This window comes from Pleurodeles waltl, chromosome 2_1 (assembly GCF_031143425.1).
Source record: "Pleurodeles waltl isolate 20211129_DDA chromosome 2_1, aPleWal1.hap1.20221129, whole genome shotgun sequence".
Classification (NCBI taxonomy): Eukaryota; Metazoa; Chordata; class Amphibia; order Caudata; family Salamandridae; genus Pleurodeles; species Pleurodeles waltl.
This window is the reverse complement of record NC_090438.1, coordinates 123,404,079-123,430,887: the sequence shown is the minus strand read 5'-3', so window position 1 is coordinate 123,430,887 and position 26,809 is coordinate 123,404,079. Positions and strand designations below refer to the sequence as shown.

The 26,809-nt window shown below is 42.6% G+C and overlaps 1 protein-coding gene across 1 annotated transcript in view; it reads right to left on the bottom strand.

The window, feature by feature from the left end:
* Positions 1-26,809, bottom strand: part of AMMECR1 (AMMECR nuclear protein 1) — a 406,744-nt gene that overhangs the window by 286,956 nt on the left and 92,979 nt on the right. The window contains exon 2 of the mRNA XM_069211426.1: positions 1,629-1,739. Coding sequence (XP_069067527.1) covers positions 1,629-1,739 — 111 coding nt within the window. The remainder of the gene's footprint in view (positions 1-1,628; positions 1,740-26,809) is intronic.

Below are 26,809 nucleotides of genomic sequence, written 5' to 3'. Positions count from 1 at the left end.
AAGAAGCCAGCCAATGATAAGTGATGTGTGGACGTTATGCCTTTTTAGATTTTTTTTTTTTTAAAGAACAAATGATTTAACAAGCTTATGCCATCTCAGGTTAGTCCTAACAAAACAGGCACTACCACAACAGTTCTTGAGCAGAAAGTTACAAACAGATTTCAAGTCTATATAAGTCTTTCACTTTAAAGTAAAGATCCAAAAAGGAGTGTTGGAGAAAACTGGTGATAAAGAGACTTGGGAAAGACAGTGGCACCGAGAAGCAAAATGTGGACATTAGAGTTGCCACAGTAACACCACCGGTTTTCAAATAGTTGAAGGATCACTATATTAAATGCTATGACAAACTGGGCCATGATTTGTCTGTAGTGGGATCACATCTGCCTTCTTCCATATCTTCTGCATCCCTCTCTGGCAGCAGACAATGATACATTGAGCTGTCCCGACTCTCGGGCAAGTTCTCTCTAGCACACCCTCTTTCAACTTGATGCTGGAATCAAACATCGGCACTCGCATTCCGTAGGCAAGTTAAAATGTTTTTCTAGGCAGAGCGCGTACATAATGCAATAGTCAACTTGCTTTGAACTTTTTTGCTATTGCAGTCATCATCCAGTTGCTCACACTTATCACGCCTGATAGTCGGGTTCAAATGTTTACATGCACATCCAGGCTAGGGTCAGATTTTTATCAGTTAGCCTTAGAGACAGTCCTTCTAGGATTCCTATCAAATGAATGCCCTTGTCGGCTGTACCTCACAATGTATGCACTTGTATATTTATTTTTATTTTTTGCTTTGTTAATTAGTGCACTTTTGTAACACAGGAGAAGATAAAGGGGATACCACAAGGACTAATTCATAGTTCTAGTGCGCTTCAGTGTACTTAGAAGCGACACTACAGGAGGAGGGAGGAAAGACAGATCACACCTTCATGCCAAAGGAAACTGGTAAGTCTGCCAGGTAAAATAAAAAAGCATGATTAAAGTACCAAAGTTTCAACATAGGTTCACCTCAGTCAAATACAAAGTTGTGCTTTCTGTACACAGCAATCTATGAAACAGCACATAAAGGGAGAAAGTCTTTAAATGTAAGAAGTTCTTCAAGTTATGTCAAGAACTATACAGCTATACTGAGAAGGATCTTAAGAGGCAATCAAGTTATAAGGTTCAGTCATTTGCAGATAAGCGGCCCAGAAAGCTGTCAAGGGATGCCTCTCAAATGTAATACTCCTTTAAAAAAAAATATATATATATATATATATATATATATATATATATATATATATATATATATATGGTGTGCATACATATGCTACAATCAGACACATTTTGTGATGGAAAACCAAATGTATGCATCCAAAACCAACGAAAGCTGTAGAAAGAAAACAGACCTGGAGCAAACAAACTTGATGAAACACTGCAGCTATATTACAGTGCACAGTATTGCCACACTAAAAAGAATCTCGATTGACGACTAACAGTACGAGGTCTCCAGTTGTAGGGTTAGTGACCTTAAATTCGATTATACTGTGATACAAGGTTACGAGACTGATTTAAGAGAAAAGGGGGTGACATTTGCGATGAGCACTTCACTAACATGACTGAATCATTAGATTAACAAATCCTCTTACCTGGTAAGCGTGTACTCCCTGAGTCCGGAATGCAGGTTCATGGCAGAAAAAGTACCTATGCATCCCCGCAATCGTTTATCTCGGCCAATCTTCCATGTTACAAATAACGGGCTATTGGGAAGAGAGAAAAAAACAAAGTCGTGCATTGTAAGAGTAATCCTACAGACCAAGGAGTACAAAAAAGCAAGGATAAGAGAAAGCAAGATGCACATCATAGCAACATTTAAACCTAGAGTAAACTGAAAGGGTACTTAAAGCAAAGTACAGCTTGCATGTAAAATATAATGCAACTTCGAGCATTCAAATCTTAAACATAAATAGACTGTAGATCTTTAAAGCAGAGTGTGTTAGATCTTAGGCTACCAATTTTCTTGTTTCAACAAAAAGTGAGATTAACACTCCAAAACAAAGTTTAGCATACATCTACTGGTTTATCTACAATAAAACCCTAAAGCACCCGAAATAGTGTTACAGCTGAGGATAATCGGCTCATTCTGTTTGGTTCTCCATGGAGTTGACATTTCTCAAAATTTCCCCTTGTACAAAACGCGTAAAATGTACTGTTTTGGAGCCCAACGACATTCAGCAGCCACCTAACAGGTGTTCGGTTTAGGGCTCATGTCTTCCTGGCACAAAATATAAAACGTCCTCCCTCCCAAAAAGTGAAACTGTACCATCCCCCAAAGGAAGGTAAGGAAGCGTACGAGGTGGAGCAGAAACAAAGGCAACTGCAGGATGGTGGAAGAACTGGTTTGTAAGTGCTATCCAGAGGGGATACGATATGGCTTTGAATCCAGCCAAAATATGCTCTAAAAGGATGGTGGAGAGGTGAACGAGCTGCAAGGAAGAAGAAGAAATCAGACTTACAGCAGCGTGTGAGTGAGTCTTACAGCAGAGGGTGTAGGACCTTGGTGTGGGAATGATAGCAAAGTACAGTAACCCAGACAAAGGTCACAGCTGCAATACAAAAAGTAAAACCGCATTCTGCAAAGAGCTGCCCTCACAATCTAGAAACTGTACAAAAAGGTTTCTAAAAGGTGGCTCTAGTGCGGCCCAACTGAGTCACATATAAAGACATAAGGCACACAGAGCGACAAGTCAGAGTTTGTTGTAGAAGCAGGCAGTAATTGTACACTTTTTCCGGGCACTGAGGAAGATGGATGCCCAGAGGTCAAGATGCAAAATATTGATGGAGCACACTACAGTTATTGAAAAGTGGGAGACAGGCAAGTATGTGAAGTAGGTGAGTGGTTTCACTTTTGTGAAGGTAATACACATAACCCATACACTGGCAGGAGCTTAGGAAGAAGGTAACATACTAATAACCAAAAGGATAAGATAATATGAAAAAAAGAACCAACGTATAATCACGGATGGAGAACGACATTCATTCACAGACAGGAGACAGTCAGGAATTGCCAAGAAAGCAGTTACCCTACTCGATCAGCAAAAAGGGTTGTTGGGGTAAGGGGTTGCTGCTTAACCAGGACTTAAGTGGAGTTCCTTCGGAATATGAGCTTTAATGACCAGGGTCGGGCCTAGGCCAAATTAATGATTTTTACAAAAAGGGCTGACAAAGGTCTGAATATGCCAGAGATACCGTCTGAACTACCACAAAGTCTAAAGAAAACAATGAGACCTCAGATCCTCTGGATGCTGCTTCTTGGCCAATGTGTAGCACACCTTAATACAGAGGACTATCCACCACAATATGGTTGTATTCTGCACCGCCTTACCCTTTTTTTGCCCCAGAAAAACCCAAAATGTTTTGGTACAAAGTAGAAACTTAAAACTCTTATGAGGTCCAAGAGATTGAGTCACCTCTTTCGCGGAGGGTGAGGCGGAGCAAAGAATGCAGCAAGACTGGTGGATTACCTGACCTTTTGGCAGAAAATCAGCTCTAGCCCTTAATACCAACCAGTTTGACCAGGATGAAAAGACATACCCTGCAGTTTTCACAACCCACTGAAGTTATCACAATCCGAGACTGTTTTAAGAGGAGATTCAAAGGACATCTGTACAATGGGTAAAATGGGGTACACATAAGGAGTGTTTAACCAAATTCATGTCCCTGATCTGCATTCCGGAGCCATTAGGATGATTTGGCCCAGTGGTTCCTGATCTTCAGAACTTAAGGAGGGATTGAGCACATTCCTAGGAACTCCAGTGAACAAAAGTGCTGACATTGCTTACCTTCATCTGTGGCAAAAAGATTAAGCCAGGATACTCCTCAAGGCCTGGATGGCAACTTTAAGCACCTTCAGTTGTAACTGTCATTTCTGATTCGCTAGTTGTCAGCAGCTACATCAGACTGCCTTGGAGCTTTAAAAATCCACTAAGTAGTTAGCAACCAAAGAAATTCCTCAACGCCCCACCAATTCCAGCCCCTCAAAGACCTCAGGTACTAGACTCAAGACCCTATCCCACCCTGCCTGTTGCAGTAGCACATAGTGGTGCCGGTGGGCCCATGAGAGCCAGAACCCCTTGATGGTCAGCAGGAATGCCTTTAACACCTAACAAATGTATCACAACTCCAACAGATTGATCTGGAGGAGGGCTATCCACCTCTCGAGGTGCCCTTAACAAGCAGCAATGCATCTATCACCACTGTAGGCTCTGGGTAGGGGTAGAGATTGGTCTGCCACTGGTCCAATTGTGATTGAGGAGGACACTGCCCCTGTTGGCCTGGATGTTGGCTAGATCCCTAACCCTGGCTTCAAAAAGACTGAGGGTTTTTCTATGGCAAATGATCACAAAACTAAACACAAAAGTGGATGTAGGAATAGAATTCTTGAAATGGGATGAGCTTTTGCCTACCTGGACAACAAATGTAAGAGGTAAAAGTCAAGAGATTCCATTCTACTCACCAGGATATGATAAATCTGGAGAGGAGATGCAGTCCACAGAACACAAAACAGCCTCAAATTGGTAGGAGATTAAAAAGTGTATGCACAAGCACACTTTATGAAGTAGTACAGCAGTGTGATAGTTATGGAATTAAATGGTTCAATTGGCAGAGCAAGTATTTCAAATGCAAATAAAAGTATCCAGGCCTTGTACCCTTTCGGGCTATCAAGGGACAAGTGGGAAATGGTGGCTCCTTATCCTAAAACCTTGGACAATGCAAAACAGGAGAGGACAGATAGTAATGAGATCCATACAGACACTCATTACATTTCACTTAGAATTGTAGCAGAGAAAAGTAACTGTTCTATAGAAATTAGTGACAGCTTCTTGAGAAGCTGAGTTTTGGGGGGGGGGGGGGGGGGGGGGGTGTTGAGAAGAGGGAGTGGCATAAGAGGGGACGGCAGAGAAAATATGTATTCCTGATCCCCAATGACATTACATCGGAGTTGAAGAAAAGGTATGGGCTATTGGACGGGAGAAGGACCAGAAGCCAAACAGCAAGCTTGCATGATGAAAGAATAATGGCTATTCCTAAAGTGGAGAAGTGCACAATGCTTTTGGATAAATGCTAAAATTAGTTTGACGAAATCTCAAGTATGTCAATTAAGAACATGCAATCAAAGACCATACATAAGAGAACTACAGGGAGTGCAGAATTATTAGGCAAATGAGTATTTTGACCACATCATCCTCTTTATGCATGTTGTCTTACTCCAAGCTGTATAGGCTCGAAAGCCTACTACCAATTAAGCATATTAGGTGATGTGCATCTCTGTAATGAGAAGGGGTGTGGTCTAATGACATCAACACCCTATATCAGGTGTGCATAATTATTAGGCAACTTCCTTTCCTTTGGCAAAATGGGTCAAAACAAGGACTTGACAGGCTCAGAAAAGTCAAAAATAGTGAGATATCTTGCAGAGGAATGCAGCACTCTTAAAATTGCAAAGCTTCTGAAGCGTGATCATCGAACAATCAAGCGTTTCATTCAAAATAGTCAACAGGGTCGCAAGAAGCGTGTGGAAAAACCAAGGCGCAAAATAACTGCCCATGAACTGAGAAAAGTCAAGCGTGCAGCTGCCACGATGCCACTTGCCACCAGTTTGGCCATATTTCAGAGCTGCAACATCACTGGAGTGCCCAAAAGCACAAGGTGTGCAATACTCAGAGACATGGCCAAGGTAAGAAAGGCTGAAAGACTACCACCACTGAACAAGACACACAAGCTGAAACGTCAAGACTGGGCCAAGAAATATCTCAAGACTGATTTTTCTAAGGTTTTATGGACTGATGAAATGAGAGTGAGTCTTGATGGGCCAGATGGATGGGCCCGTGGCTGGATTGGTAAAGGGCAGAGAGCTCCAGTCCGACTCAGACACCAGCAAGGTGGAGGTGGAGTACTGGTTTGGGCTGGTATCATCCAAGATGAGCTTGTGGGGCCTTTTCGGGTTGAGGATGGAGTCAAGCTCAACTCCCAGTCCTACTGCCAGTTCCTGGAAGACACCTTCTTCAGGCAGTGGTACAGGAAGAAGTCTGCATCCTTCAAGAAAAACATGGTTTTCATGCAGGACAATGCTCCATCACACGCGTCCAAGTACTCCACAGCGTGGCTGGCAAGAAAGGGTATAAAAGAAGGAAATCTAATGACATGGCCTCCTTGTTCACCTGATCTGAACCCCATTGAGAACCTGTGGTCCATCATCAAATGTGAGATTTACAAGGAGGGAAAACAGTACACCTCTCTGAACAGTGTCTGGGAGGCTGTGGTTGCTGCTGCACGCAATGTTGATGGTGAACAGATCAAAACACTGACAGAATCCATGGATGGCAGGCTTTTGAGTGTCCTTGCAAAGAAAGGTGGCTATATTGGTCACTGATTTGTTTTTGTTTTGTTTTTGAATGTCAGAAATGTATATTTGTGAATGTTGAGATGTTATATTGGTTTCACTGGTAATAATAAATAATTGAAATGGGTATACATTTTTTTTTGTTAAGTTGCCTAATAATTATGCACAGTAATAGTCACCTGCATACACAGATATCCCCCTAACATAGCTAAAACTAAAAACAAACTAAAAACTACTTCCAAAAATATTCAGCTTTGATATTAATGAGTTTTTTGGGTTCATTGAGAACATGGTTGTTGTTCAATAATAAAATTAATCCTCAAAAATACAACTTGCCTAATAATTCTGCACTCCCTGTACTGTCCCTGTAACTAACGGACATTGCATAATAACCAATAAAAAAAACATAGGCACTGCTCCGGTATTGGAAGGTGCAATTGTTTACTCATGTGTTTATACTGTTAGGTATCTTCTGAGCCTGCAGGTCAGAATACCTAGAAGCGACGGGTATCCCTTTACAAAGGCAAGCATTTGCAATGCAATCGATCTCGCATTTGTGAAAGTTAGAGCTCTTGGTGTTGAAAATGACTTTTTTTGTACTTTTGTTTTTTGTATGTAGTGGAGTGATGATATCTACATAGAGCTATTGCCATTCATATGACCTTGCAGCGCTCGAGAACCAGAAAATGGGAAATAGTTATGAGGGAGGGGAGACCAGAGTAATATGCCGGCAAAAATAAATTACCATACTGCAAAAAGCAAACACTCAGAATGCAAGATTAAATAAAGCATGTGAAATGTAAGCAGGAACAACATAGTTAGGTTAACGCTTTTACACTTATAATATGCTGACTGAAAAAAACCTTCAACATTTACTGTTCTAATGTGCACGAAGCAGGGAAAGGGTGCAGTACCACAGGTTGTCACAAGGTGTCCCTTGGGACCTCTTTTGACCAACGTAAGGTACTCACCCTGCAATTTTGAATTCAACAGATTCCTAATGACTTCTGGGCGCTGTGCTGAAAAATGAAGCATGGCATCCGTTTTGAGAAAAGTTTTATGCTGTGCATTCAGGTTGAGGGAGGGGAGACAAGAGTAATATGATGGCTAAAAAAACAAAAAAAAACAACAACAAAAAAACATCCTGGAAAAATCAAACACTCAGAGAATGCAAGATTATGTAAAGCATGTGAAATATAAGCAGGAACAATATAGTTAACGCTTTTGCACTTATAATATGCTGGCTATAAAAAGCCTGCAACATTTACTGTTCTAATGTGAAAGAAGGAGACAAAGGGTGCGGTGCCACAGGCTGGCACTTGGTGTCCCTTGGGACCTTTTTTGGCCACATACGGTACTGCAACCTGCAATCCTGAATTCAACACATCCCCAATGACTTTGAGGCAACGTCCTGAAAAATGAAGTGCAGCGCCCAATTTAAGAAAAGTTTTACGCTTTATTCAAGATTAGGAGCACTTCCAAGTGTCGAAATGTACAAAACGAACAACAAATACCTATTAAAAACAAGCAGCCATGATGGTGTTTAGTGTATGATCTCGGTCTTTGAATGCTTAGCAAATGTGACCAAGCTAACAGCCTGATTTACAGCCCTGTTTACAGACATAGTGTTGCAGAGAAGGTACACAGAGCAAGAATGCTCTGCAAATGAAAAGGCTAGCTTTCCCAAAATCGAGCAAGAAACCAAGAAAAAAAAAAGTCATCTAAAGAACAGATAAACAAAACACAGCATAATTATACAGAACTCAGTCCCTGCTCCCAATGAGAACAAGCACTTCCAATGCAATGGGTCCCACGTTTACTCGAGTTGAAGCTAAAGATTTTTCTTGCCACATTAACTGCTGCCATGAGTGTAAAGCAAACACACAAAAAGGGAACAGAAGTTCACTCGCAGTGAAACGTATCGGCAAAAGTGCAATTATCCACGTAACTGGCAAAAGAAAACCTCTAGGCGCCAGGGGAATTTTTCTTTTTTTTCTATTTTTTTTTCTTTTTTTTTTTTTTTTTTTTTTTTTTTCTTTTTTTTTTTTTTTTTTTTTAGAGATGGGGAGCGACCCATCAGGCAAAAGTCGCTCCCCTGGGGGACAAATTGTATTTAGGCCATTTCTGCCCCCCTTGGGGGCAGATTGGCTGAGTTTAGGTCAACCTGCCCCCAAGGGGGCAGAAACCACTAGGCACCGGGGATTTGTTTTTTGGTGCCAATGTCACGCAGGGGGAGCGACCCCGTAGGCAAGGGTCGCTCCCGGCGGGGGAGGGTGGGGGTTGGGGGGGCAAATTTATTTTAGGGCATTTCTGCCCCCCCCCCCCCCCCCGGGGCCGCCTGAGCTACAGGCCAAACACCACAGGTAGGTACCTTGCAAAAAACACCTGTTTTCTGTGAAAAAATATGTTGTGTCCACGTTGTGTTTTGGGCCATTTCCTTTTGTGGGCGCTAGGCCTACCCACAGAAGTGATGTACCATTTTTATCGAGAGACTTAGGGGAACGCTGGGTGGAAGGAAATTTGTGGCTCCTCTCAGATTCCAGAACTTTCTGTCACCGAAATGAGAGGAAATAGTGTTTTTTGGGCCAAATTTTGATGTTTGCAAAGGATTCTGGGTAACATAACCTGGTCAGAGCCCCGCAAGTCACCCCATCTTGGATTCCCCTGGGTTTCTAGTTTTCAAAAATGCACTGGTTTGCTAGGTTTCCTCAGGTGTCGGCTGAGCAACAGGCCAAAATCCACAGGTAGGCACTGCTTTTTATAAAAAAAATGTGATGTGTCCACGTTGTGTTTTGGGCCCTTTCCTTTCGTGGGCGCTAGTCCTACCCACACAAGTGAGGTATCATTTTTATCGGGAGACTTGGGGGAACGCTGGGTGGAAGGAAATTTGTAGCTCCTCTCAGATTCCAGAACTTTCTGCCACAGAAATGTGAGGGACATGTGTTTTTTTAGCCAAATTTTGAGGTTTGCAAAGGATTCTGGGTAACAGAACCTGGTCCGAGCCCCGCAAGTCACCCCTCCTTGGATTCCCCTAGGTTTCTAGTTTTCAGAAATGCACAGGTTTGGTAGGTTTCCCTAGGTGCCGGCTGAGCTGGAGGCCAAAATCTACAGGTAGGCACTTCGCAAAAAACACCTCTGTTTTTTCCCAAAATTTAGGATGTGTCCACGTTGCGCTTTGGGGTGTTTCCTGTCGCCGGCGCTAGGCCTACCCACGCAAGTGAGGTATCATTTTTATCGGGAGACTTGGGGGAACATAGATTAGCAAAACAAGTGCTATTGCCCCTTGTCTTTCTCTACATTTTTTCCTTCCAAATATAGGAGAGTGTGTAAAAAAGACATCTATTTGAGAAATTCCCTATAATTCACATGCTTGTATTGTCACCCCGGAATTCAGAGATGTGCAAATAACCACTGCTCCTCAGCACCTTATCTTGTGCCCTTTTTGGAAATGCAAAGGTTTTCTTGATAGCAATTTTTTACTCTTTATATTTCAGCAAATGAATTGCTGTATACCCGGTATAGAATGAAAACGCACTGCAGGGTGCAGCTCATTTATTGGCTCTGGGTTCCTCGGGTTCTTGATGAACCTACAAGCCCTATATATCCCCGCAACCAGAGGAGTCCAGCAGACGTAACGGTATATTGCTTTCCATAATCTGACATTGCAGGGAAAAGTTACAGAGTAAAACGTAGAGAAAAATTGATGTTTTTTTCACCTCAATTTCAATATTTTTCTTTTTCAGCTGTTATTTTCTGTAGGAAACCCTTGTAGGATCTACACAAATGACCCCTTGCTGAATTCAGAATTTTGTCTACTTTTCAGAAATGGTTAGGTTTCTGGGATCCGGCATTGGTTTCATGCCCATTCCCGTCACTGACTGGAAGGAGGCTGAAAGCACAAAAAATTGCAAAAATGGGGTATGCCCCAGTAAAATGCCAAAATTGTGTTGAAAAATTGGGTTTTCTGATTCAAGTCTGCCTGTTCCTGAAAGCTAGGAAGCTGCTGAGTTTAGCACTACAAACCCTTTGTTGATGCCATTTTCAGGGGGAAATCCACAAGCCTTCTTCTGCAGCCACTTTTTCCATTTTTTTTTTTAAAAAAACGAAATTTTCACTGTATTTTGGCCAATTTCTTGGCCTCCTTCAAGGGAGGCCACAAAGTCTGGGTACCTCTAGAATCCCTAGGATGTTGGAAAAAAAGGACGCAAATTTGGCTTGGTTAGCTTATGTGGACAAAAAGTTATGAGGGCCTAAGCGCGAACTGCCCCAAATAGGCAAAAAAAGGCCTGGCACAGGAGGGGGAAAATGCAACTGCCACCTCTTGTATAGGGTGTGTGAAAACTTCCTTTTACATAACTACATAAAAATTAGGTGAAATGCAAATTTTATTCTTTGTGTAAAATGCTACCTTGTATCCAAAATGAATGCAAGAAAACCCTTCATCCAAAAAAAAGTGCAAAACCACATGCCACAAACAAGAGCCACTGTCATTCTGTCCATCAGTGTTCCGTGTTGTTCAAGTCATTCCCTATTACCAATTTTAACCTGCCCAATCCCCAATTACACATTGTAGCATAATGTGGAAATCTCACAGAGGTTTGAGTTAAAAGCATAACGCCACCGGAAATTATGCTGGTTCCACACTTGTGCAGCCAGGAACACAAATATTAGGAGAGCCAATTTTTCTGCTCAGTGTTGATTTCAAATTCTATTAAGTTTTTAGGGCTAACATTCCTAAAAAGAAACGCACGTTTCACTTTATGGAAAGCTTGTTTGTTACTTAACACAGAAGCAGGGCTTCTGTGATTTAATACGCTTACCTGGCCCTATATTTGGCACTGGCCCCAGGTCGTGCTGAGAATGCACTTGGTCACATACAATGATACATCCTGTTGTGACCGGTCTTGGTGAAGCATTTTATTAATTAATAATTAATGAGGTTAATGTCATACTAAATCCAAACCTGTGAGCTTTGGGTCAATGAACAAACGTCTCAAAATAAATCCCTCTCCTGTAAAGATAACGTTTATCTTCCTTAATTTTTCTCAGTGATACTAAAATCAATAGCCATCGGACACATGTAAAATTTGTAAAGATAAAAAGTATCTCAATAATGTGACAAGTCTGCGCACAATGACAGCCATTCTCTCAACTCGATAGTTTTGTTATTTGCTTATAATCTTTATATGTAAATATTCTGTTAGATTTTTATGTTAAAGCCTCCTTAAACTACTACGGAAATCTGGAGGTCTAACCTAGAACCACAGTGCAACGCAATACAGAAAATGGTTTACAAAAGCCTCCATTTTATTATAGTGTATAGGACCAGGATGTTGGTAGTAAGTTTCAATTATTGGGTTTTTTTCCCCCAAAAAAAGAAGCAGTCTCATCTTGTCTTCCAATGCAGCTTAGTCTCAAAGACAGCACAGTAATAAACATGCATGGCAAAGTCAAAAGGTCTCGTCTATGAAAGAGCTATTTTCTTTATAAAGTGTTTTATCAGTGTTGTACACCAGTTGCTGTTCAGCATGGCTTAAGGTTTTTGGTGTACCAGACACTACAGGGTGGTGGAGGGTCGCCGAGTGCAGCGGCACAGAAAGAAGTAGCACAGAGTAGAATAGAGTGGCATGGAGTGCAGCACAGGCGTGCAATAGAGTGGTGTAGAGTATAGTGGCGCACAGAAGAGTGGCGTAGAAAGCCATGGTGTAGAGTACAGAGGAGTAGAGAGTAATGGCGCAGAGTAGAATAGAGTGCCGTAAAGTGCAGAAACAGTGTAGATTGGAGTATAGTAAATTATAGGAGAGTGATTGGGTCGAATGGCCCAGATTGCAGTGGTGCAGAGTAGAGAGGCGTTAAGTGCAGTGACATACCAGTGGCCTTGTGCAGAGTTGTGTAAAGTGGAGTATGCATAGTATGGTAGCACACTGCTATTATGAAGACATTCAATTGAAACAACCATTACATTTTCACAGACATGCAGATTTACAGATAAAAGTATGCAGTGCACAAGCAATGTGTGAGTGAAAATATCATCTAGAGTATTGGTCTGTTCTGATTGTATTAAAATGCTTGTTTCAAATTTCAAAATTATAAAGAGTGCATTTTTGTGCTTTCCCAATTCTGAAATATTTGCACAGTTAATTTGCAGACATTTAACTTTGTGTGTGCTAGAAAAAAAGCTTTACTTTCAAAGCAAGATTGTCATGTAAATCCTCTCACTTTGTTGTTTAAGAAAGCAAAGTGAACATCAAGCTTCCTCGGAAGCCCATGACACCTGATCTGTCTATGAATGCACAGCAAATGTGACAAGATAAGAAGATTTAAAGGCCTGATTAAACAAAGCAAGCACTGTAGAAGCACACAAACCAGGTATACTCCACGGGGGGGACCAACTCAAGCTGAACAGCCTAAGACAAATAAAGCCAGCAAAAACAAAATAAGCAAGTGTGAGTCACAAACCATAGAGCCAATGGTAGGCAATGGGTAAAATGAATTACCTTACTGTCCACAAAAGGTCTTTAGCAAACCAAACAGTTGTGCTGTCCGGTAGGTTTCGACTTAAAAACACATCTAATGAAGCTTATATGGTTTCACATGGGCTTGAAATAAAATCCCATTACATTTACATTTTGGTATTGCACACAGCAGTTTTTTTTAATTAAAGCTGGTATCAATGCACTGGTGTACACTTTCCAAAGATGTGGAAAGAAATGTTATTTAACTTATTTTTTTCACAAAGCCGAAATAAATACGGATGAACAAACGTAAAACAAACATATATATATAAAAAATAAAAAAAAACAGGGTCCCTATAATATTTGCAAAAATAAAATAGTGCAACTGATTAAGAGACTACCTACCAACGATGAAGTCATTATTACATCCTATGTGGACATTTCTACATACATTGACCTCAGTAGGTCAACGTCAAATGACTCCCAAGAGCCTTCCCAGCTAAGACCACCCACACTATCGCTATCAGAATATGCTCACAGCAAATGAGAAAGAGGAGGAGGAAGAAGAAACGTAAAGAAAAAAAAAGTGATGAGGGGAAGATGAGAGAATCAATGGCTGGAAAGAGAGGGCACTAAGAAAATGTAGCCGTGCTTAGCAAATTTTGGTTTCCCAGTCTGGCACTGGAAGTATCTGCAATGCACACCAATTCTGGGAACATCAACCAACTGGACCCTGCATATAAATAAATGACCTGGAGGAACACCTCAAACCACACCCCAGATTAGGCCAAGAAAACTGGCAAACGCCAAATGAACACCTAACTTACCTTTGGTAATGCTCTTTCTGATGGCTATTCTAACCGCATATTTCTCACTTTAGGATGCTCCCTGCCCCCAGGTGCCAGACTGGATATTTATGAGCAATGGCCCCTGAAGTGATCACAATGAGGAAGACCGTCTTTAGAGTTAGCAGATGCAACAAGGGCGTTCCTGCAACGCATTTGAGATGTTGCTCTAGATCTCCCACTAAGCGCTACTATAATGAGCAATGATCTTAATACTGTAACAAAGCCTAGGCAGGACATTGCGAGGACAACACACTTGGCCCCCCCTCCCCGCTGGCTGACGGGGCATCATCTGGGTCTCCGAAGGGCATGGCATCCAGGGTTGATTTAACACACTTCCTTATCTGCAGCTCATGGTAGTTTGTGTAGACCCAACCATTTCTTTCTCCTCGCCACGAAAATCCCCATTGTGGGATCCACACATCCTGCACCAAAGGATCTCTGATCACACTCCAGTTATACTGTAATATGGTCTTTTTGGAGGCTTAATTCGTGGTGCCTGGTAGATCCACAATGCACTGACCATCTAGGCCAAGAGCTCCACACATACTTTGAACTGAATGCAGACTCAGTCATCTCCAGGAGTGTCATGTGGCTAGCTGGCAAGGTGGTAATGCATGGTAAGGTCCAGGTGTTTCTTCAAGGGCAGGAACACTCTCTTACTAGACATCTCAGATCTGGAGACTGAATTAATGACTATTGAGCACCGACATCAACAACTTGCAGATGCCCTATCTTTGGGGCAGCTGGAGGCTTGCAGAGCATCTCAGTTGATTCACTCACCTGAACGCCAAGTTCTGCTGGAGCGAGGACAGTCTTCCCAGTTTCCCCGCTGACTAACCCTTCGCACCCAATTAGCTTCTACAAGCTGTTAATTCCCAGAAGAAAAGGGTTGAGAGAGGAATAGTAGAACATCACGGATGGTTGTCTGGTTCGGTAATGTGCAGTCTTTGAAGACTTCCCTACTTTGAAAGGTTCAGCAAGGACAGGAAACTCCAGATTTAGGAGTCACACAACATGGACCCTTTGTGCATAGAGAAAGAGAACACTGATTAACCAGGAAAACACAAACTGTACACCACAATTGCCTAACTGAACCCCGCTCGACTTATACACTCAGTAACAATTAGCTTTGTACATTTCTCTATTAGTTGGCATAGTAGACAAATAAAATCATTAAAACGTTCTTGTCTAAAAACTAAACACCAACAGCCAAATTCAGACTGTTCAAAGCAAAATTTCAAAACGAAATATGGTCCAAGGGATTTACTCAATCACATATTTCCAGTCATTAGATAGTGAACTGACATTTACCACTTGTGTTTTAACTCTGAACTTATCCTTTCATGTTCTTTTCGTTTTTTTAGGAGCGGAGAGCAGGTAGTTTTCAGCAAGCTGACAGGAGCGGGAAGATCCTAAGGCAGGAGCCTGGATGGAGACCTGGATCTAAGTTCTGGAAGTTAGCCGAAGATTTTCTCAGGGATATTTTCTCTCTCCAAGGGTTATTAAGCCAGCAAGGCTCAGGGAGGATGGGCTCAGCATTTATACAACGCACCCATCTAAGAAAGCCGCCAAATCTTGCAAGCACTCTGAGGCAAAGTCTGACAGGTGAGAGGGAAGGACTGAAAAAGGTCTTGCTGGGTGGGGAAAATCTTGGGGTAATCACGAGGTCTGTGTGCCAAAATGGCACAATTATTAATATACGGAGCATGGCATAAACCAAGGACTAGTTCTAAGGGTATGAGTATCCTAACTCGGCAGCATATTCATCATACCTTCCGATCTCAACACAGAAATTAAAAAATTCACGATCGTCGTCACAGCTCAACATGAGGACACCCAATCATTGATGGCGACCTCACGTTGGCGACCCTTGAAACAACTGACGGGCAATACTCAACCAACCCCAAAGAGACTGGCTGTCGAGGTCTGCAGTCCGGCAAAATACCCGAACCAGCAGGTTTCCCCATCAATTATAATAAAAATGTTTGTCTTCACTCTAAACTCATCTTCTCAATTTCTACATAGAAACTGTAGACAGACGTCATTTTCCACCCAAGTTTGATCTGGCCACAACTGTTTTACACAAGCCAGGTCAAGCTCCGGCGGCATTTCCTTCCTACTGTCTGATCTCTTAAAATGGAAATTAAACTCTATGCGAATATCCTAGCCAACTACTTCCTGCTGTTGCTCTCTTCTTATGAAGCCACACTAATCCAGGTGAATGCCTCATTGAAGCACTAGCCACTGTGTGCATATTGCTTCAGAGCACTGCCAGCAATTTAGTGACCCCACTTCACTTATCAAAGTCTCTATGCATGCCCCTGGACACAAGTTAGAGTCAACGGTGTCAGTGATTAATCCTTTGGTGGTCTAGATTAGATTAGATGCTCAGATGAGGGGATTTCAGTGGAAAAATTGTCAAGAGAATGTTACAGCACAATATGAAGACAACATGCTACTCTTTAAGCCAATCTTATATCACTGGGCTACAGCGCCTCCAAATTCTGCAACTATATGGGGATGCATTAGGAGTGGTAGTCAACTGATCCAAGTAGTTCCTAGTCCTGGTGCGAGGGGGCGGGAGTGTAAGGTTATAGAATGGCAGGATCACTTTCCAGTACATAAACTAGTTTTCCTTATTTGAGTGCACTTGTTGCCCTGGAACCTGATTTAAAACACATGGGACCATAACCTTAAGCCACTGCTACACCGGACGAACCAGGACTTTACTCTTTGTCCCCCAATCCTAGCTTGCACGTCTACATGGAGCTGTGCTCTACTTGCCATGGGCAAACAAGACCTCAAAAATAGTGTTCTTTAATTGCATCTAGTCATCTTACAAAGGCAGATGGGAATGTCCGATATATACCTATATTACTAGGCCTCACAACCCCAAACCATAAACGATTGAGCATTTGGCGACCGAGGGGTCTGCCTGCTGCCTAGAGAGGTCACCCATGGGCCAATAATATGTTCTGCATTTCCTGTATGGCTGCCCAATCTCACTCCTTGCCAGAGGTCATCAGGGCTACACATTCTATGCTGGCAACAGGCCACTTGGCAGGTTGGTTGTGGCCCAGTGTTTCACGAAGAAGACCTCTGTGATGGACTAGTTGGCTGCTCCAAGTGTTTGACGGATGGGATCTCACAGACATCTCCCCATCTTGGTGATGTCTGGGAGGGCCCGCAACTGAAGACGTTTCAGGTGTTCCAGGATGAATTCCACCTCCATAAAATGCGTTTTTTACAGCTATTTGCAACTCTGTAACTCACTGCTGATCTTTCAGGGACAGCCGCAGAAACTATTGGAGTACAGTCCTCCTCAAGGCCCAGGGTCTGTCGGGAGCGCTGGACCGCAGAGGCATCTCACCGGCACACTAATCTTTGGTCATGAATTATCCTGACCCCTTAAGTGCCCTGCGGGTTAAAAGGGAGAGATGGATGACAGTGACTGGAGAGATGATAGGATGGCTCCTTGGAAATTAGTCATTACCTCCCGCTTACGCCCAATTCAGTTAACATACTTCGACACCTCAGATGAACATGGCTTCGTCAGAGTTCCCTAGAGGTATATAGGAGGGCCTCATTAAATGGTAATATAGGTTCTGTAAGTGCTTGACCAGGCTGGGGTACCTGTCAGAACATTTCCATAGATGAGTTGTAGGTCTACAACTTCTGCCAACTTACAGATATGTACAGCAAGGGAAATGCTTTCCATAGAAACCAGGCCAGGAGTAGATAGAAAGCAAGTATCCTTAGAAGTATCGAGGCCACAGACATCTTGCAGTTCTTCATGCCAGTTCTCATTATAGTAGTGAGAAAAACATCCACTCCATTAAAGTTAGTTACTTTTTTGCAAACCTTTGTGGAATATTTTGGCTTCGCTCTGTTATCATATGCTATTGACACCCAGCTGGTCTTTTCACTCACCTGAACAAGGCAGAGCTCCTGACTGCCTTAGGAGCTTTCTCGACTGTAGCCAACTGGATTGTACAAAACTGCCTGCAGCTGATCTTGGTTTTTTCTCTCCTGCCAAGCCTGCAGTGAAGAATCTGGGGATCTGGATGGATGCCAATCTCACCATGAATGTCCATATCAAAAAGCTGGCAGGATGCTGTTTAAGGCTTCTGAGAAGTCTCAAAACGTTTCTCAACATTACTTCTTTCTACCAAAAAACTGTACTCTAGGCGAGTATCTAGTCTCATCTGGTCTACGGGCACACTCTACCTGGGGAGTGTCATGCTCTTCCACTAAGTGTCTGCAGATTAATCAGAATGCTGCAGCCTGACTACTCCTATATATTCCTAAGCACCAGGAGTTTCCTCCCAGCTATGTCTTACACTGGTTACTGGTGGAAAAAAGGATTCAGTTCAAGGCGGTTTGTGTCAACTTTCAGCCAAGACATTTTATTCAACCATACTATCCTAATGGAGCACTTCCAGCCCAAACCTTACCACTTTGCCCGGGTTTGGTAAAGGCGGAAATGGTAGTTGTTCCTTCAAGTATCTAAAAGGTCAAACTCTGCTCAACTTAGTCATAGCCCTATTAATTCAATTTTCGGCAAACTGTTAAAAACTTGGCTTTTAGAAGTTTAGTGGGGGCTCAATTGTGGTTATTTTGATTTCGGCAACCATGCACTTAATAAAAACAAAAATCTGTGACTGCCAAAGAGATTATGCAAACTTTGAGCCCAATCACCTGGTAAGGGCAAAGTATCAGAAGCCGTAGGATTACAGGTTGGCTCTGCCTTGGTGAGAGTCTGGTGTGGCATCAGCGGAGGTAGTGGTGTATTCTGCTCAGTCAGACAGCATAACAGGCTGCAAGTTCTGGCGTTTGCACGGGGGGGGGGGGGGGGACACGCAGGGGATGGGAAATTCAAGTCACAGTACGACTAGACTCTAAATGTGCTTAAGATCAGGAGCAAGACTAAAGTGGCACACTGATACCCCCCCCCCCCCCCTTGAACAGCCAAAAGTAAGATTAAAAAACGGAAGCCAAATCAACTCATGCAAGCACGTGCATGCTTGTGAACGTTATGCTGCAGGCAGGCACGAGCCTTTTATATGTTTTTGCCAATGCTGTTCTGCAATGGCAAACACGTTTTTTTTTTTTTTTAGCCTATGGCAAATGTGGAACAGAATCTGGGAGAAAAAAAAAACGCATTAGCAAAAAGACTCAACAGTATGAAATACCTACATTGTGGCCTCCAGTTCGCTAAAGCATGCTGCTCAGTAGTTCCTTGCCTAAAAGTGTTGTAACACAAGCAGCATAGCTTGGTCATTTCCAGCGTCCCAGATACAAATAGGGTATCAGGTGTCAGATTTCCAGGGGAGATGCAAGGCAGGCCCTCATCTTTACGGGCGGGTCCGGTGCCTATGAGCCCTAGAATAATGCTGAGCAGTTTAAGTGCAACTCGAGGCGTGCCATCCGCAAATAAGGAGGCGGGTCGCACAACACGTCTTTGTAACGCACACGTATGACACTCAAGGTACATTTTAAATTCTTTATGTAATAAGGTTAAGGGTTATGAGCAGATGTAATCGCACATCACACGCTGCTGTGAAATCTGATCATGGTGATGTCCACACCTGTTAACCTGCAATTTCTTATAGTCAAGACCGATTGTAAAAGATGCAGTGATGTGCACAACACCTTTAAGGATGTTTTACTGAGTGCACGTCGATATGGCGATAGACATCTGCTTTGCATTACTACAAAGTTATGTTATACTGAGTAATAGAGCAACGCTATAGAATGCGGAGACGCTGCATTGTAATAACTGGGGCGCCATAAATGTTGGTTTATTAAAGAATGTGGAACTTGGACAAATTGTAATGGTTTAGGGAGAAGCAGCTGTTTAACTGTCGTGCTGTTGCCATGGTACCAGAATTTACGTGAATAAAAGATGCTTTGCATAAATGTAAGAGGATATTCACATATTTAGCAATGGGCTCGGTACCAGGAACCCGCCACGGCCCCTACGTGTCTAAAATGTCAGCCTTTTCGCTTGAACGGTCAGTACGGAGTTCCCTTGGTACTAAGTGGTGTGTTTTGACAGTTGCCATTTCATTTACCTCTGAGTTTTGCGTGGCTATTCTTCTGCCATTCTCCCGTGGCTCTGTGCAGTCAGTGACCGCATGCCTCCATCTGTGTGGTTTCGTCACGCGCTTTGTCTCCTCCCAAACATAGGTCACGCTTAAGGCGCGCAAAGTGCCACTATTTTGGGACTGGAACACTACAATGTTCAGCGCACAGGATTTTTCCAGTGGACTGCATTACGCTACTATTTGAATCACCTTGTAGTAAAATTTACGCTGTAACAGGCAAGTTTGTGTGGACATTATGGTAATATTTTCATCTGTATTAGAGAAGTGACTTACCTCGGGTACCTGAAGGTGAATGTGACAAGATAAGAAATCACGTAACTGCTCATTTTTACACAAGTTCTTATACATTTGTTTGTAATTAATTTTTTGTGGCATATTGCCAGTATGGCTTCAGCGAATGAGTGGAATCTAACTCCTCAAGCATTTCTTCTTCCAGAAATAGGTGAAGATACAATGATACGGGAAGAGAAGAAACATATTTTACTAACCAGATCTTTACGTTTGATTGTTAGGAGGATTTGACACGAGAATAGCAAGGCTTATGTTGCAATTGATAGCTATAAATTCTATCATAGGGAACAAGGTTAAACTGAATCAATTGAGGATTATATGGCAGCACTAAAGAATTTTGCTCTACTGTACTATTTTGGTAATTTGCATGAAGAGTTAATAGAAGATCAAATTGTAATGCAAATGCAAATATGCAGGCAAGGTTTTGGCCAGAAGGTGAATCATCCCTGCAAGATCTAATTTATATTGTTGAAAGAGGAGGACTGTCAGGTTGGTATGCCAATACTTATCTGGAAGCAGAAATAACGAAGTAGATAAGGTTAATAAGTGAGAATTAACATACATTACCTAAACCTAATTTTAAGGACACATCTGCATCTTTACAAACCACTTTCTAAAGGAACTGTTACCGTTGTGGTAACAAGGGCGATATGGTCAATGACACCAGCACACAATCAGAAGTGTTCAGGTTGTTGTGTTATGGGACACTTTTACAAAGCGTGCTTTGAAGTTACTTAAGCAGGAATCCAATACAAACACAGAGGGGATGCCTTTGGTGTGAGTTGAGAGTGGATTCTCAGATGATGAAGGTAAGGGAGCTAAAAAAACAAAAACCTGTGCATGATGTCATTTAGTGAAGTTGAAATGTCAATAGCTGCCGATATAACCACATTTATTGTTAACCGACAAGTTTGGAAAATAAATCAACCTGGTTTTAGGTAATTTCCTGGAATCAGCTGATATTGCTCCTAAAACCTGTACAAGAGAGAACACCAATATGGTGTGTTATAGAAAGCCTCTAGTCAAATTTAAGACTAGAGAAGCAACATGCAAATTCTACATCTACGCGACCTGTCCTTCAGTGCTGGGGTGGACCCATCAGGGAAATTAAGGTACAACCCTGAATCTAAATAGTTCCAAGCCAGTTCTGTCAATTCAGCCAGAGGACGAGGTTGGTCACAGAGTTTTATTCATAGCCCAAGGTTTTTCAAGTGAAACTGAGAAGCTCAATAGACTTCAACATAAAATTATCCCTTAGAACAGAGGGCTATCCTGTGTTCACAAGGGCAAAAATAGTATTTAGACCTTGTTGCTTTCAAAGTGGCCAGAGGTGGAAATTTTGTCAGGCAGACTCTTGCCGTGTTTTTATACTGTGTACTGGTAAGAACGGGATCACTGACAATGGTCCACAATTTACTTTAGAAATGTTAAGAAGTTTTTTTTTTTTTTAAAGAAATGGTATAAGACATAGAACTACTTTGGGGTACCATCCCACGGTTAATGGTGCTGTGGAGCAGTTCAACGGTCTCTCTAAGGGTTCCATACAGTTGGCAAGGAACAGTAACAAGGAATGGTTGCGCAACTACAGGTCATAGCCCATTTGAATTAACAAGGGAGAGGACTACTCTCTCGAAGGACAATATAGGTTGGATGCCCTGATTTAGAAGAGTATGTCATCAGATGGTATTAAGGACAAGCTAGAATTAGCTCAAGCAAGTTATAAGAAATACTATGATAAGAAAAGTGGTAGTAAAGAGGTACAGGTAAAGGTAGGTGGCATGGTGCAAGTCAAGAGCATGAGTGTCCTTAAAAGCGGACATGGTAACATTTCAGAACCCTTATGTGAAGAAAGCTTCATTAAGCAATAGCAGGTTATGGAATGGAAAATACAATACACAGAACAAGAAGGTTTCATACACTGGAAGTAATGGGATAGGTTGATTTGACGAAAAACAGTAAATTAGGGTTGAAGAGAGTGACTTTGGAAACTGATCAAGGAGGTGAATGGAAAAGTTAAAGGTAGCAATGTTCTTCCGAACACAAGTAATGCTCTCCCGAACAGTGTGGAGATGAGAATTTGGAAGGTATGGGAGAATCTTGATCAACTCCACAAAGGACTACATTTGCAATGTATTCCCCTTTTTTTTTTTTTTTTTTTAAACTATATAGGTAGCCTACGTGTTTGTACTATTTTTATCAAGTGATAACCTATCCTTGTAAATAGTTCTCATAGGTATTTGCATTATTAGAGTTTATTTTTTTTTATAAACTGTTTTTTTTTTTTTTTCAAGTAAACAGACTAAATGTTTTTTTCTGAAAGGGGGAGGAGTCGTGTTGTGGTACTTAGTATTAGACTAGAGTATAGAACATGGACACTGCATCGTACCAAGTGGGGCATCCTTGGTTTTTAGTACTTATTCACTGTAGAATGTAGGGAGATTTTAATGGTTGAGGAAGAGACCCGCAGTGTAACTGTTGTGCTGCTGCATGCTAGCTACATCATACCAGGATTTATGTGAATAAAGGATAGTTTGGAAAACTGTGCAAGTATCTTTACATACAGTGTGAGTTTTTGGGTGACAAGTAATTCTTTGTGCTGAACTGCATTTTAGTGCTAGTGTAAGTTTTCTGAAAGCTGAGCTAATCACCGTTGTCAGACTTCTGTTTTTCCACCATAGTGTGGTGCATATTGTTTGCAATGTTTATTTATGACAGCAAGGGTAATTTATGAAAACCGCAAATGTTGCATTTTATTTCCATACTACAGCATTGGTGTGTATGCTTACATACACTGTTTTCACATACATTTTTATATCATGTTTTGAACTTTAACAAGCAAGATGTCTGCTAAGCTTCCTCCTAGGTTTCTTCACACTCCCGGATAACCTCATTCAGGGAGAGTACTGATCTAGATCTTTTAAAATTTAAATGGGGACTATGACCACATATCAGTATAGAGCTGATAGAAATAAGTTCCTACTGGAGCTCCCTCTTGACTGGCAAGGCCAGTGTATTTAATCATTTCCCGTTTTCATGTTGGTCGAAGTTCAAGAATTAGAGGAGCCGTTCTACACCTTAAGATGCGTTTTGGCTAATAGTAGAACATCATTGTGTGTATTTTAAATGTATCTCCGGGGAACAAGCAACATCATGAGTCTGTATGGACTTGTGACTGCTCTACGAGTTCTGTCCTCAACATGTGAAACGGAGAGCTTTACTTATCAGAGACCAGTTACTGGCACTGTAAAGAGCAAGGACATACAGGAAAAACTTCTCACAAAAACTCATTCGATGAGGCCATAAAGGTTGACAATACTGTAGAATTTTCAGGACGAGTGAAGCAGCATTCGTAAAAGTTCAAGCAATGTCATTTATGCTGTCAAACATGGGTATCCCCTCCAAATATTCACCTGATATGTAAAAAAAAAAAAAACATTCCATAGTTTCAACGCAATCCAAAACCCAAGGTAGTTTCTGCTGTGGCTATGTACACCATCCAAAGTTAGTCAGATTTTGAACTGCTGTCAAAAAGCTTGTAATGTATGTGGTACTGTAGGACTTTTTGCAAATTGAATGGAAGAAATCAAGTGTTAGTGGGGTGAGCGATATGCAAGAAGAGGCAGTTACAGTTCAACGTAAAATGTTGGTGCTGAGTGCAAAGATAAGTGGTTAGTTTGCACTTAAGACACCATATTTCTTTTCGAAGTTGGAGGTATTGATCTGCTTTGGGTTTTAGGGCTACAGTGACAAATGACCTATGTTCACCATTGCAGGTATGACAAATTAACAGGACCTGATTTCAAGAGTCTTCCAAGGCTCTAAAGTTGACATGGTAGGACATCTAGATTTACCCACTGCATTTCATGGTAACGTTGCATTCAAGGGTAAGAACATTCTTAGGTGGATTCTCAGGAATTACCGAATATCCTACTCGCTGGGAAGAAGAACCTCATGTCTTTTAGCGAGCCGATGGAAGAATTAGCATGTCAGAGATACCAGAATTTCTCCCTGTGGTCTTGGTGGCGGTGGCTCCCTACTTAAATGCGGCCGTAGTGCCCGCTGGGGACTGTTATGGTCTTAAGTGGGAAGTTGGATCAAGAGCCTCCCAGGGCTCATACTAAGCATTGTGTGCTGAATGGCCTACGCAATTTCTGGTGTGAGACTCCATGCAAAAACTGTTTTCCTGTCATACACTGGCAATGGGCAAAGTCGACTGGGTAATCTTTTTTTTTTTTTAATGTCTTCGCCGAGTTGGCATCTAAAGTCACAGACATAACTTATTTAGCCGACTATCTCTCAAACCATTCTCCAGTCTTGTTGTGCTTGAGGGGTGAGCCTGGTCAGCCAGTAATCCCTTTGCAGTGTCTCTGTGCGGCAGCATTAGCGGACCCCATGTTAGCAGCAACGCTCAACAAAAAACTTTAGTACATTACTTTGCAAGGCCCTCAATTGAGAGGCAATGAAGGTCGTCCTGAGGTGGGTATGTATAAAAACATCCTACGGAGTCCATCGCCAGTTAGTGTGATATTCGTGTCCAGGAACAGAAAATGGGAAAGCTGGAGGCAAGACTTTCTTCTTGCCCTCAAACTGCCTGCTTGGCGCACAGCTAGGACGGAGTTGCTTGGAGGACTGACACAGGCTCGAAAAGCATACTTATCCGACCTACTGGCAATGGTTACATAGGAAGGGAGATAAAGAGTCCAGAGTCCCTATTCTGAAGTTGTGCACTGAAACAGGAAGTCTGCACTAGGAGGGTATTCATCAGGGCGCTTTGCACGTCTAAGTAATGAGTATTCCTAATGATTGCATCCCTTTTCGGAAGTTCCGCAGAGGTTTTTAGCAATGTTCCACTCTAGAGTCTTGAACTGGGAACCAGAGAGACTTTAGATGCCCTGCTCTCCAGGGAGGAGATCCTAACTGTGATGGTCTGCCTGCAGTTTTATCATAAATACATGGAAAGCGTGACTGACCTTAGACATCAGTGTTTTGCTGGTCTCCATGTGGGAGACGCAAGTTGTCACATTATTAAAATCAGGTAGGCATCCAAAGGTTGCCTACGCTTACAGGCAGATATCACTCCTAAAGATAGATATGAAAATCCTTAGCAGCGTGCTGGCGGTGCATCTACTCCCCTAGTTGCCCACCCCAATAAACCCGGATCAATCTGGCTCCATTCCGAAGCTTAACACCCTCCGCAATCTGCACAGATTGGCCAATGTTGAGCATACCCTGCGCCTCTTGATGACTATTATGCCTTTGCGCTTCTCAACATAGAGCAGGCATCAGATTCACTAAATTGGACATATTTGTGGCAGGTGCTCCGGAAGATGGGTTTGGACCACGGGTTTATCTGTTGGCTTTGTCTCCTCTACTCTGATCCATACACTAGGGGGCAGAGTGGTCTCTGAGTCTACTCGGAATTATTTCCACTGGTCAGACGGTTAGGGATTCCGGCCGATGAGCTGCCGAGGGTAGGATTCGCCTGGGTGGCAGAATTCCCAAACAATCCAGATATGCCTTAGAGGGCCCTTCTTATGAATTGCCAACTATGTTGTGCATAAATGGAAAGTTGGCAGCTGTGAAACTTGGGGGGGGGGGGGGGAGAGAGAATCTATATTCTGTGGATCACTTAATCGCTAGGGAAGAGGCCATCAACACTGTTTCCCCTGGGAACAGGTCAATCTTTAGTACGGCTTGTGAGTTGTGGCTTCCTTTCCTAATGAACCGATCAAGTCCATCACATTGATTACACTGCTCGGAATGGCTCAGGGACTTAGGTTGATCTCCCAACTATACCGAACCCTATGTGACTACCTATACAGACCAAGTGGGATACCATACAGGGGAAGCCCTAAATAGTGGTTCATGAGGAGGTTCGGGCAGTCAACACCAGTGCCTGCTTTAAACACTTGCAATATAATTTTGTACAACAGACCTACCTCACTCCACAAACCTATGAATAGGAGTCTCAACCAGCTGGCTGTGTGACCCAGACAGAGGCACTGCATATGGTGCATCATGTCCAGACTTGTCGTCCTGGCAAGACATATTACACAACCTAAATAGGAGTGCTACTCTCTCCTGTGAAGAAAAATTAAGCAGGAGGTTTGTCCTTCTTGGGCCGGTATTGGCCAAGGGGTACACAACCATTGCGTGACTCAGTCTGACAACCACCACCACCACCACCACCCCCCCGACACCCCTCTACTCCCCCTCACAATATGAAAGGCAGGGATGAAAGGTCTCTGAAAGGGCAATTGCGGAGAAAGTGTGTAAGGAAATGTCTCCTTGGCATGGTTACCCCCCCCCCTGACTTTTTGCCTTTTGCTGATGCCAGTTATGATTGAAAGTGTGCTGGGACCTTGCTAATCAGGCCCCAGCACCAGTGTACTTTCCCTAAACAGTACCTTTGCTTCCACAATTAGCACAGCCCTGGCACTCAGGTAAATCATGTGTAAATGGTACCACTGGTACCAAGGGCCCTGATGCCAGGGAAGGTCTCCAAGGAAAGCAGCATGTCTTATGCCACCCTGGGGACCCCTCACACAGCACATGCACACTGCCTCACAGCTTGTGTGTGCTGGTGGGGAGAAAATTACTAAGTCAACATGGCACTCCCCTCAGGGTGCCATGCCAACCTCACACTGCCTGTGGCATAGGTAAGTCACCCGCTCTAGCAGGCCTTACAGCACTAAGGCAGGGTGCTCTATACCACAGGTGAGGACA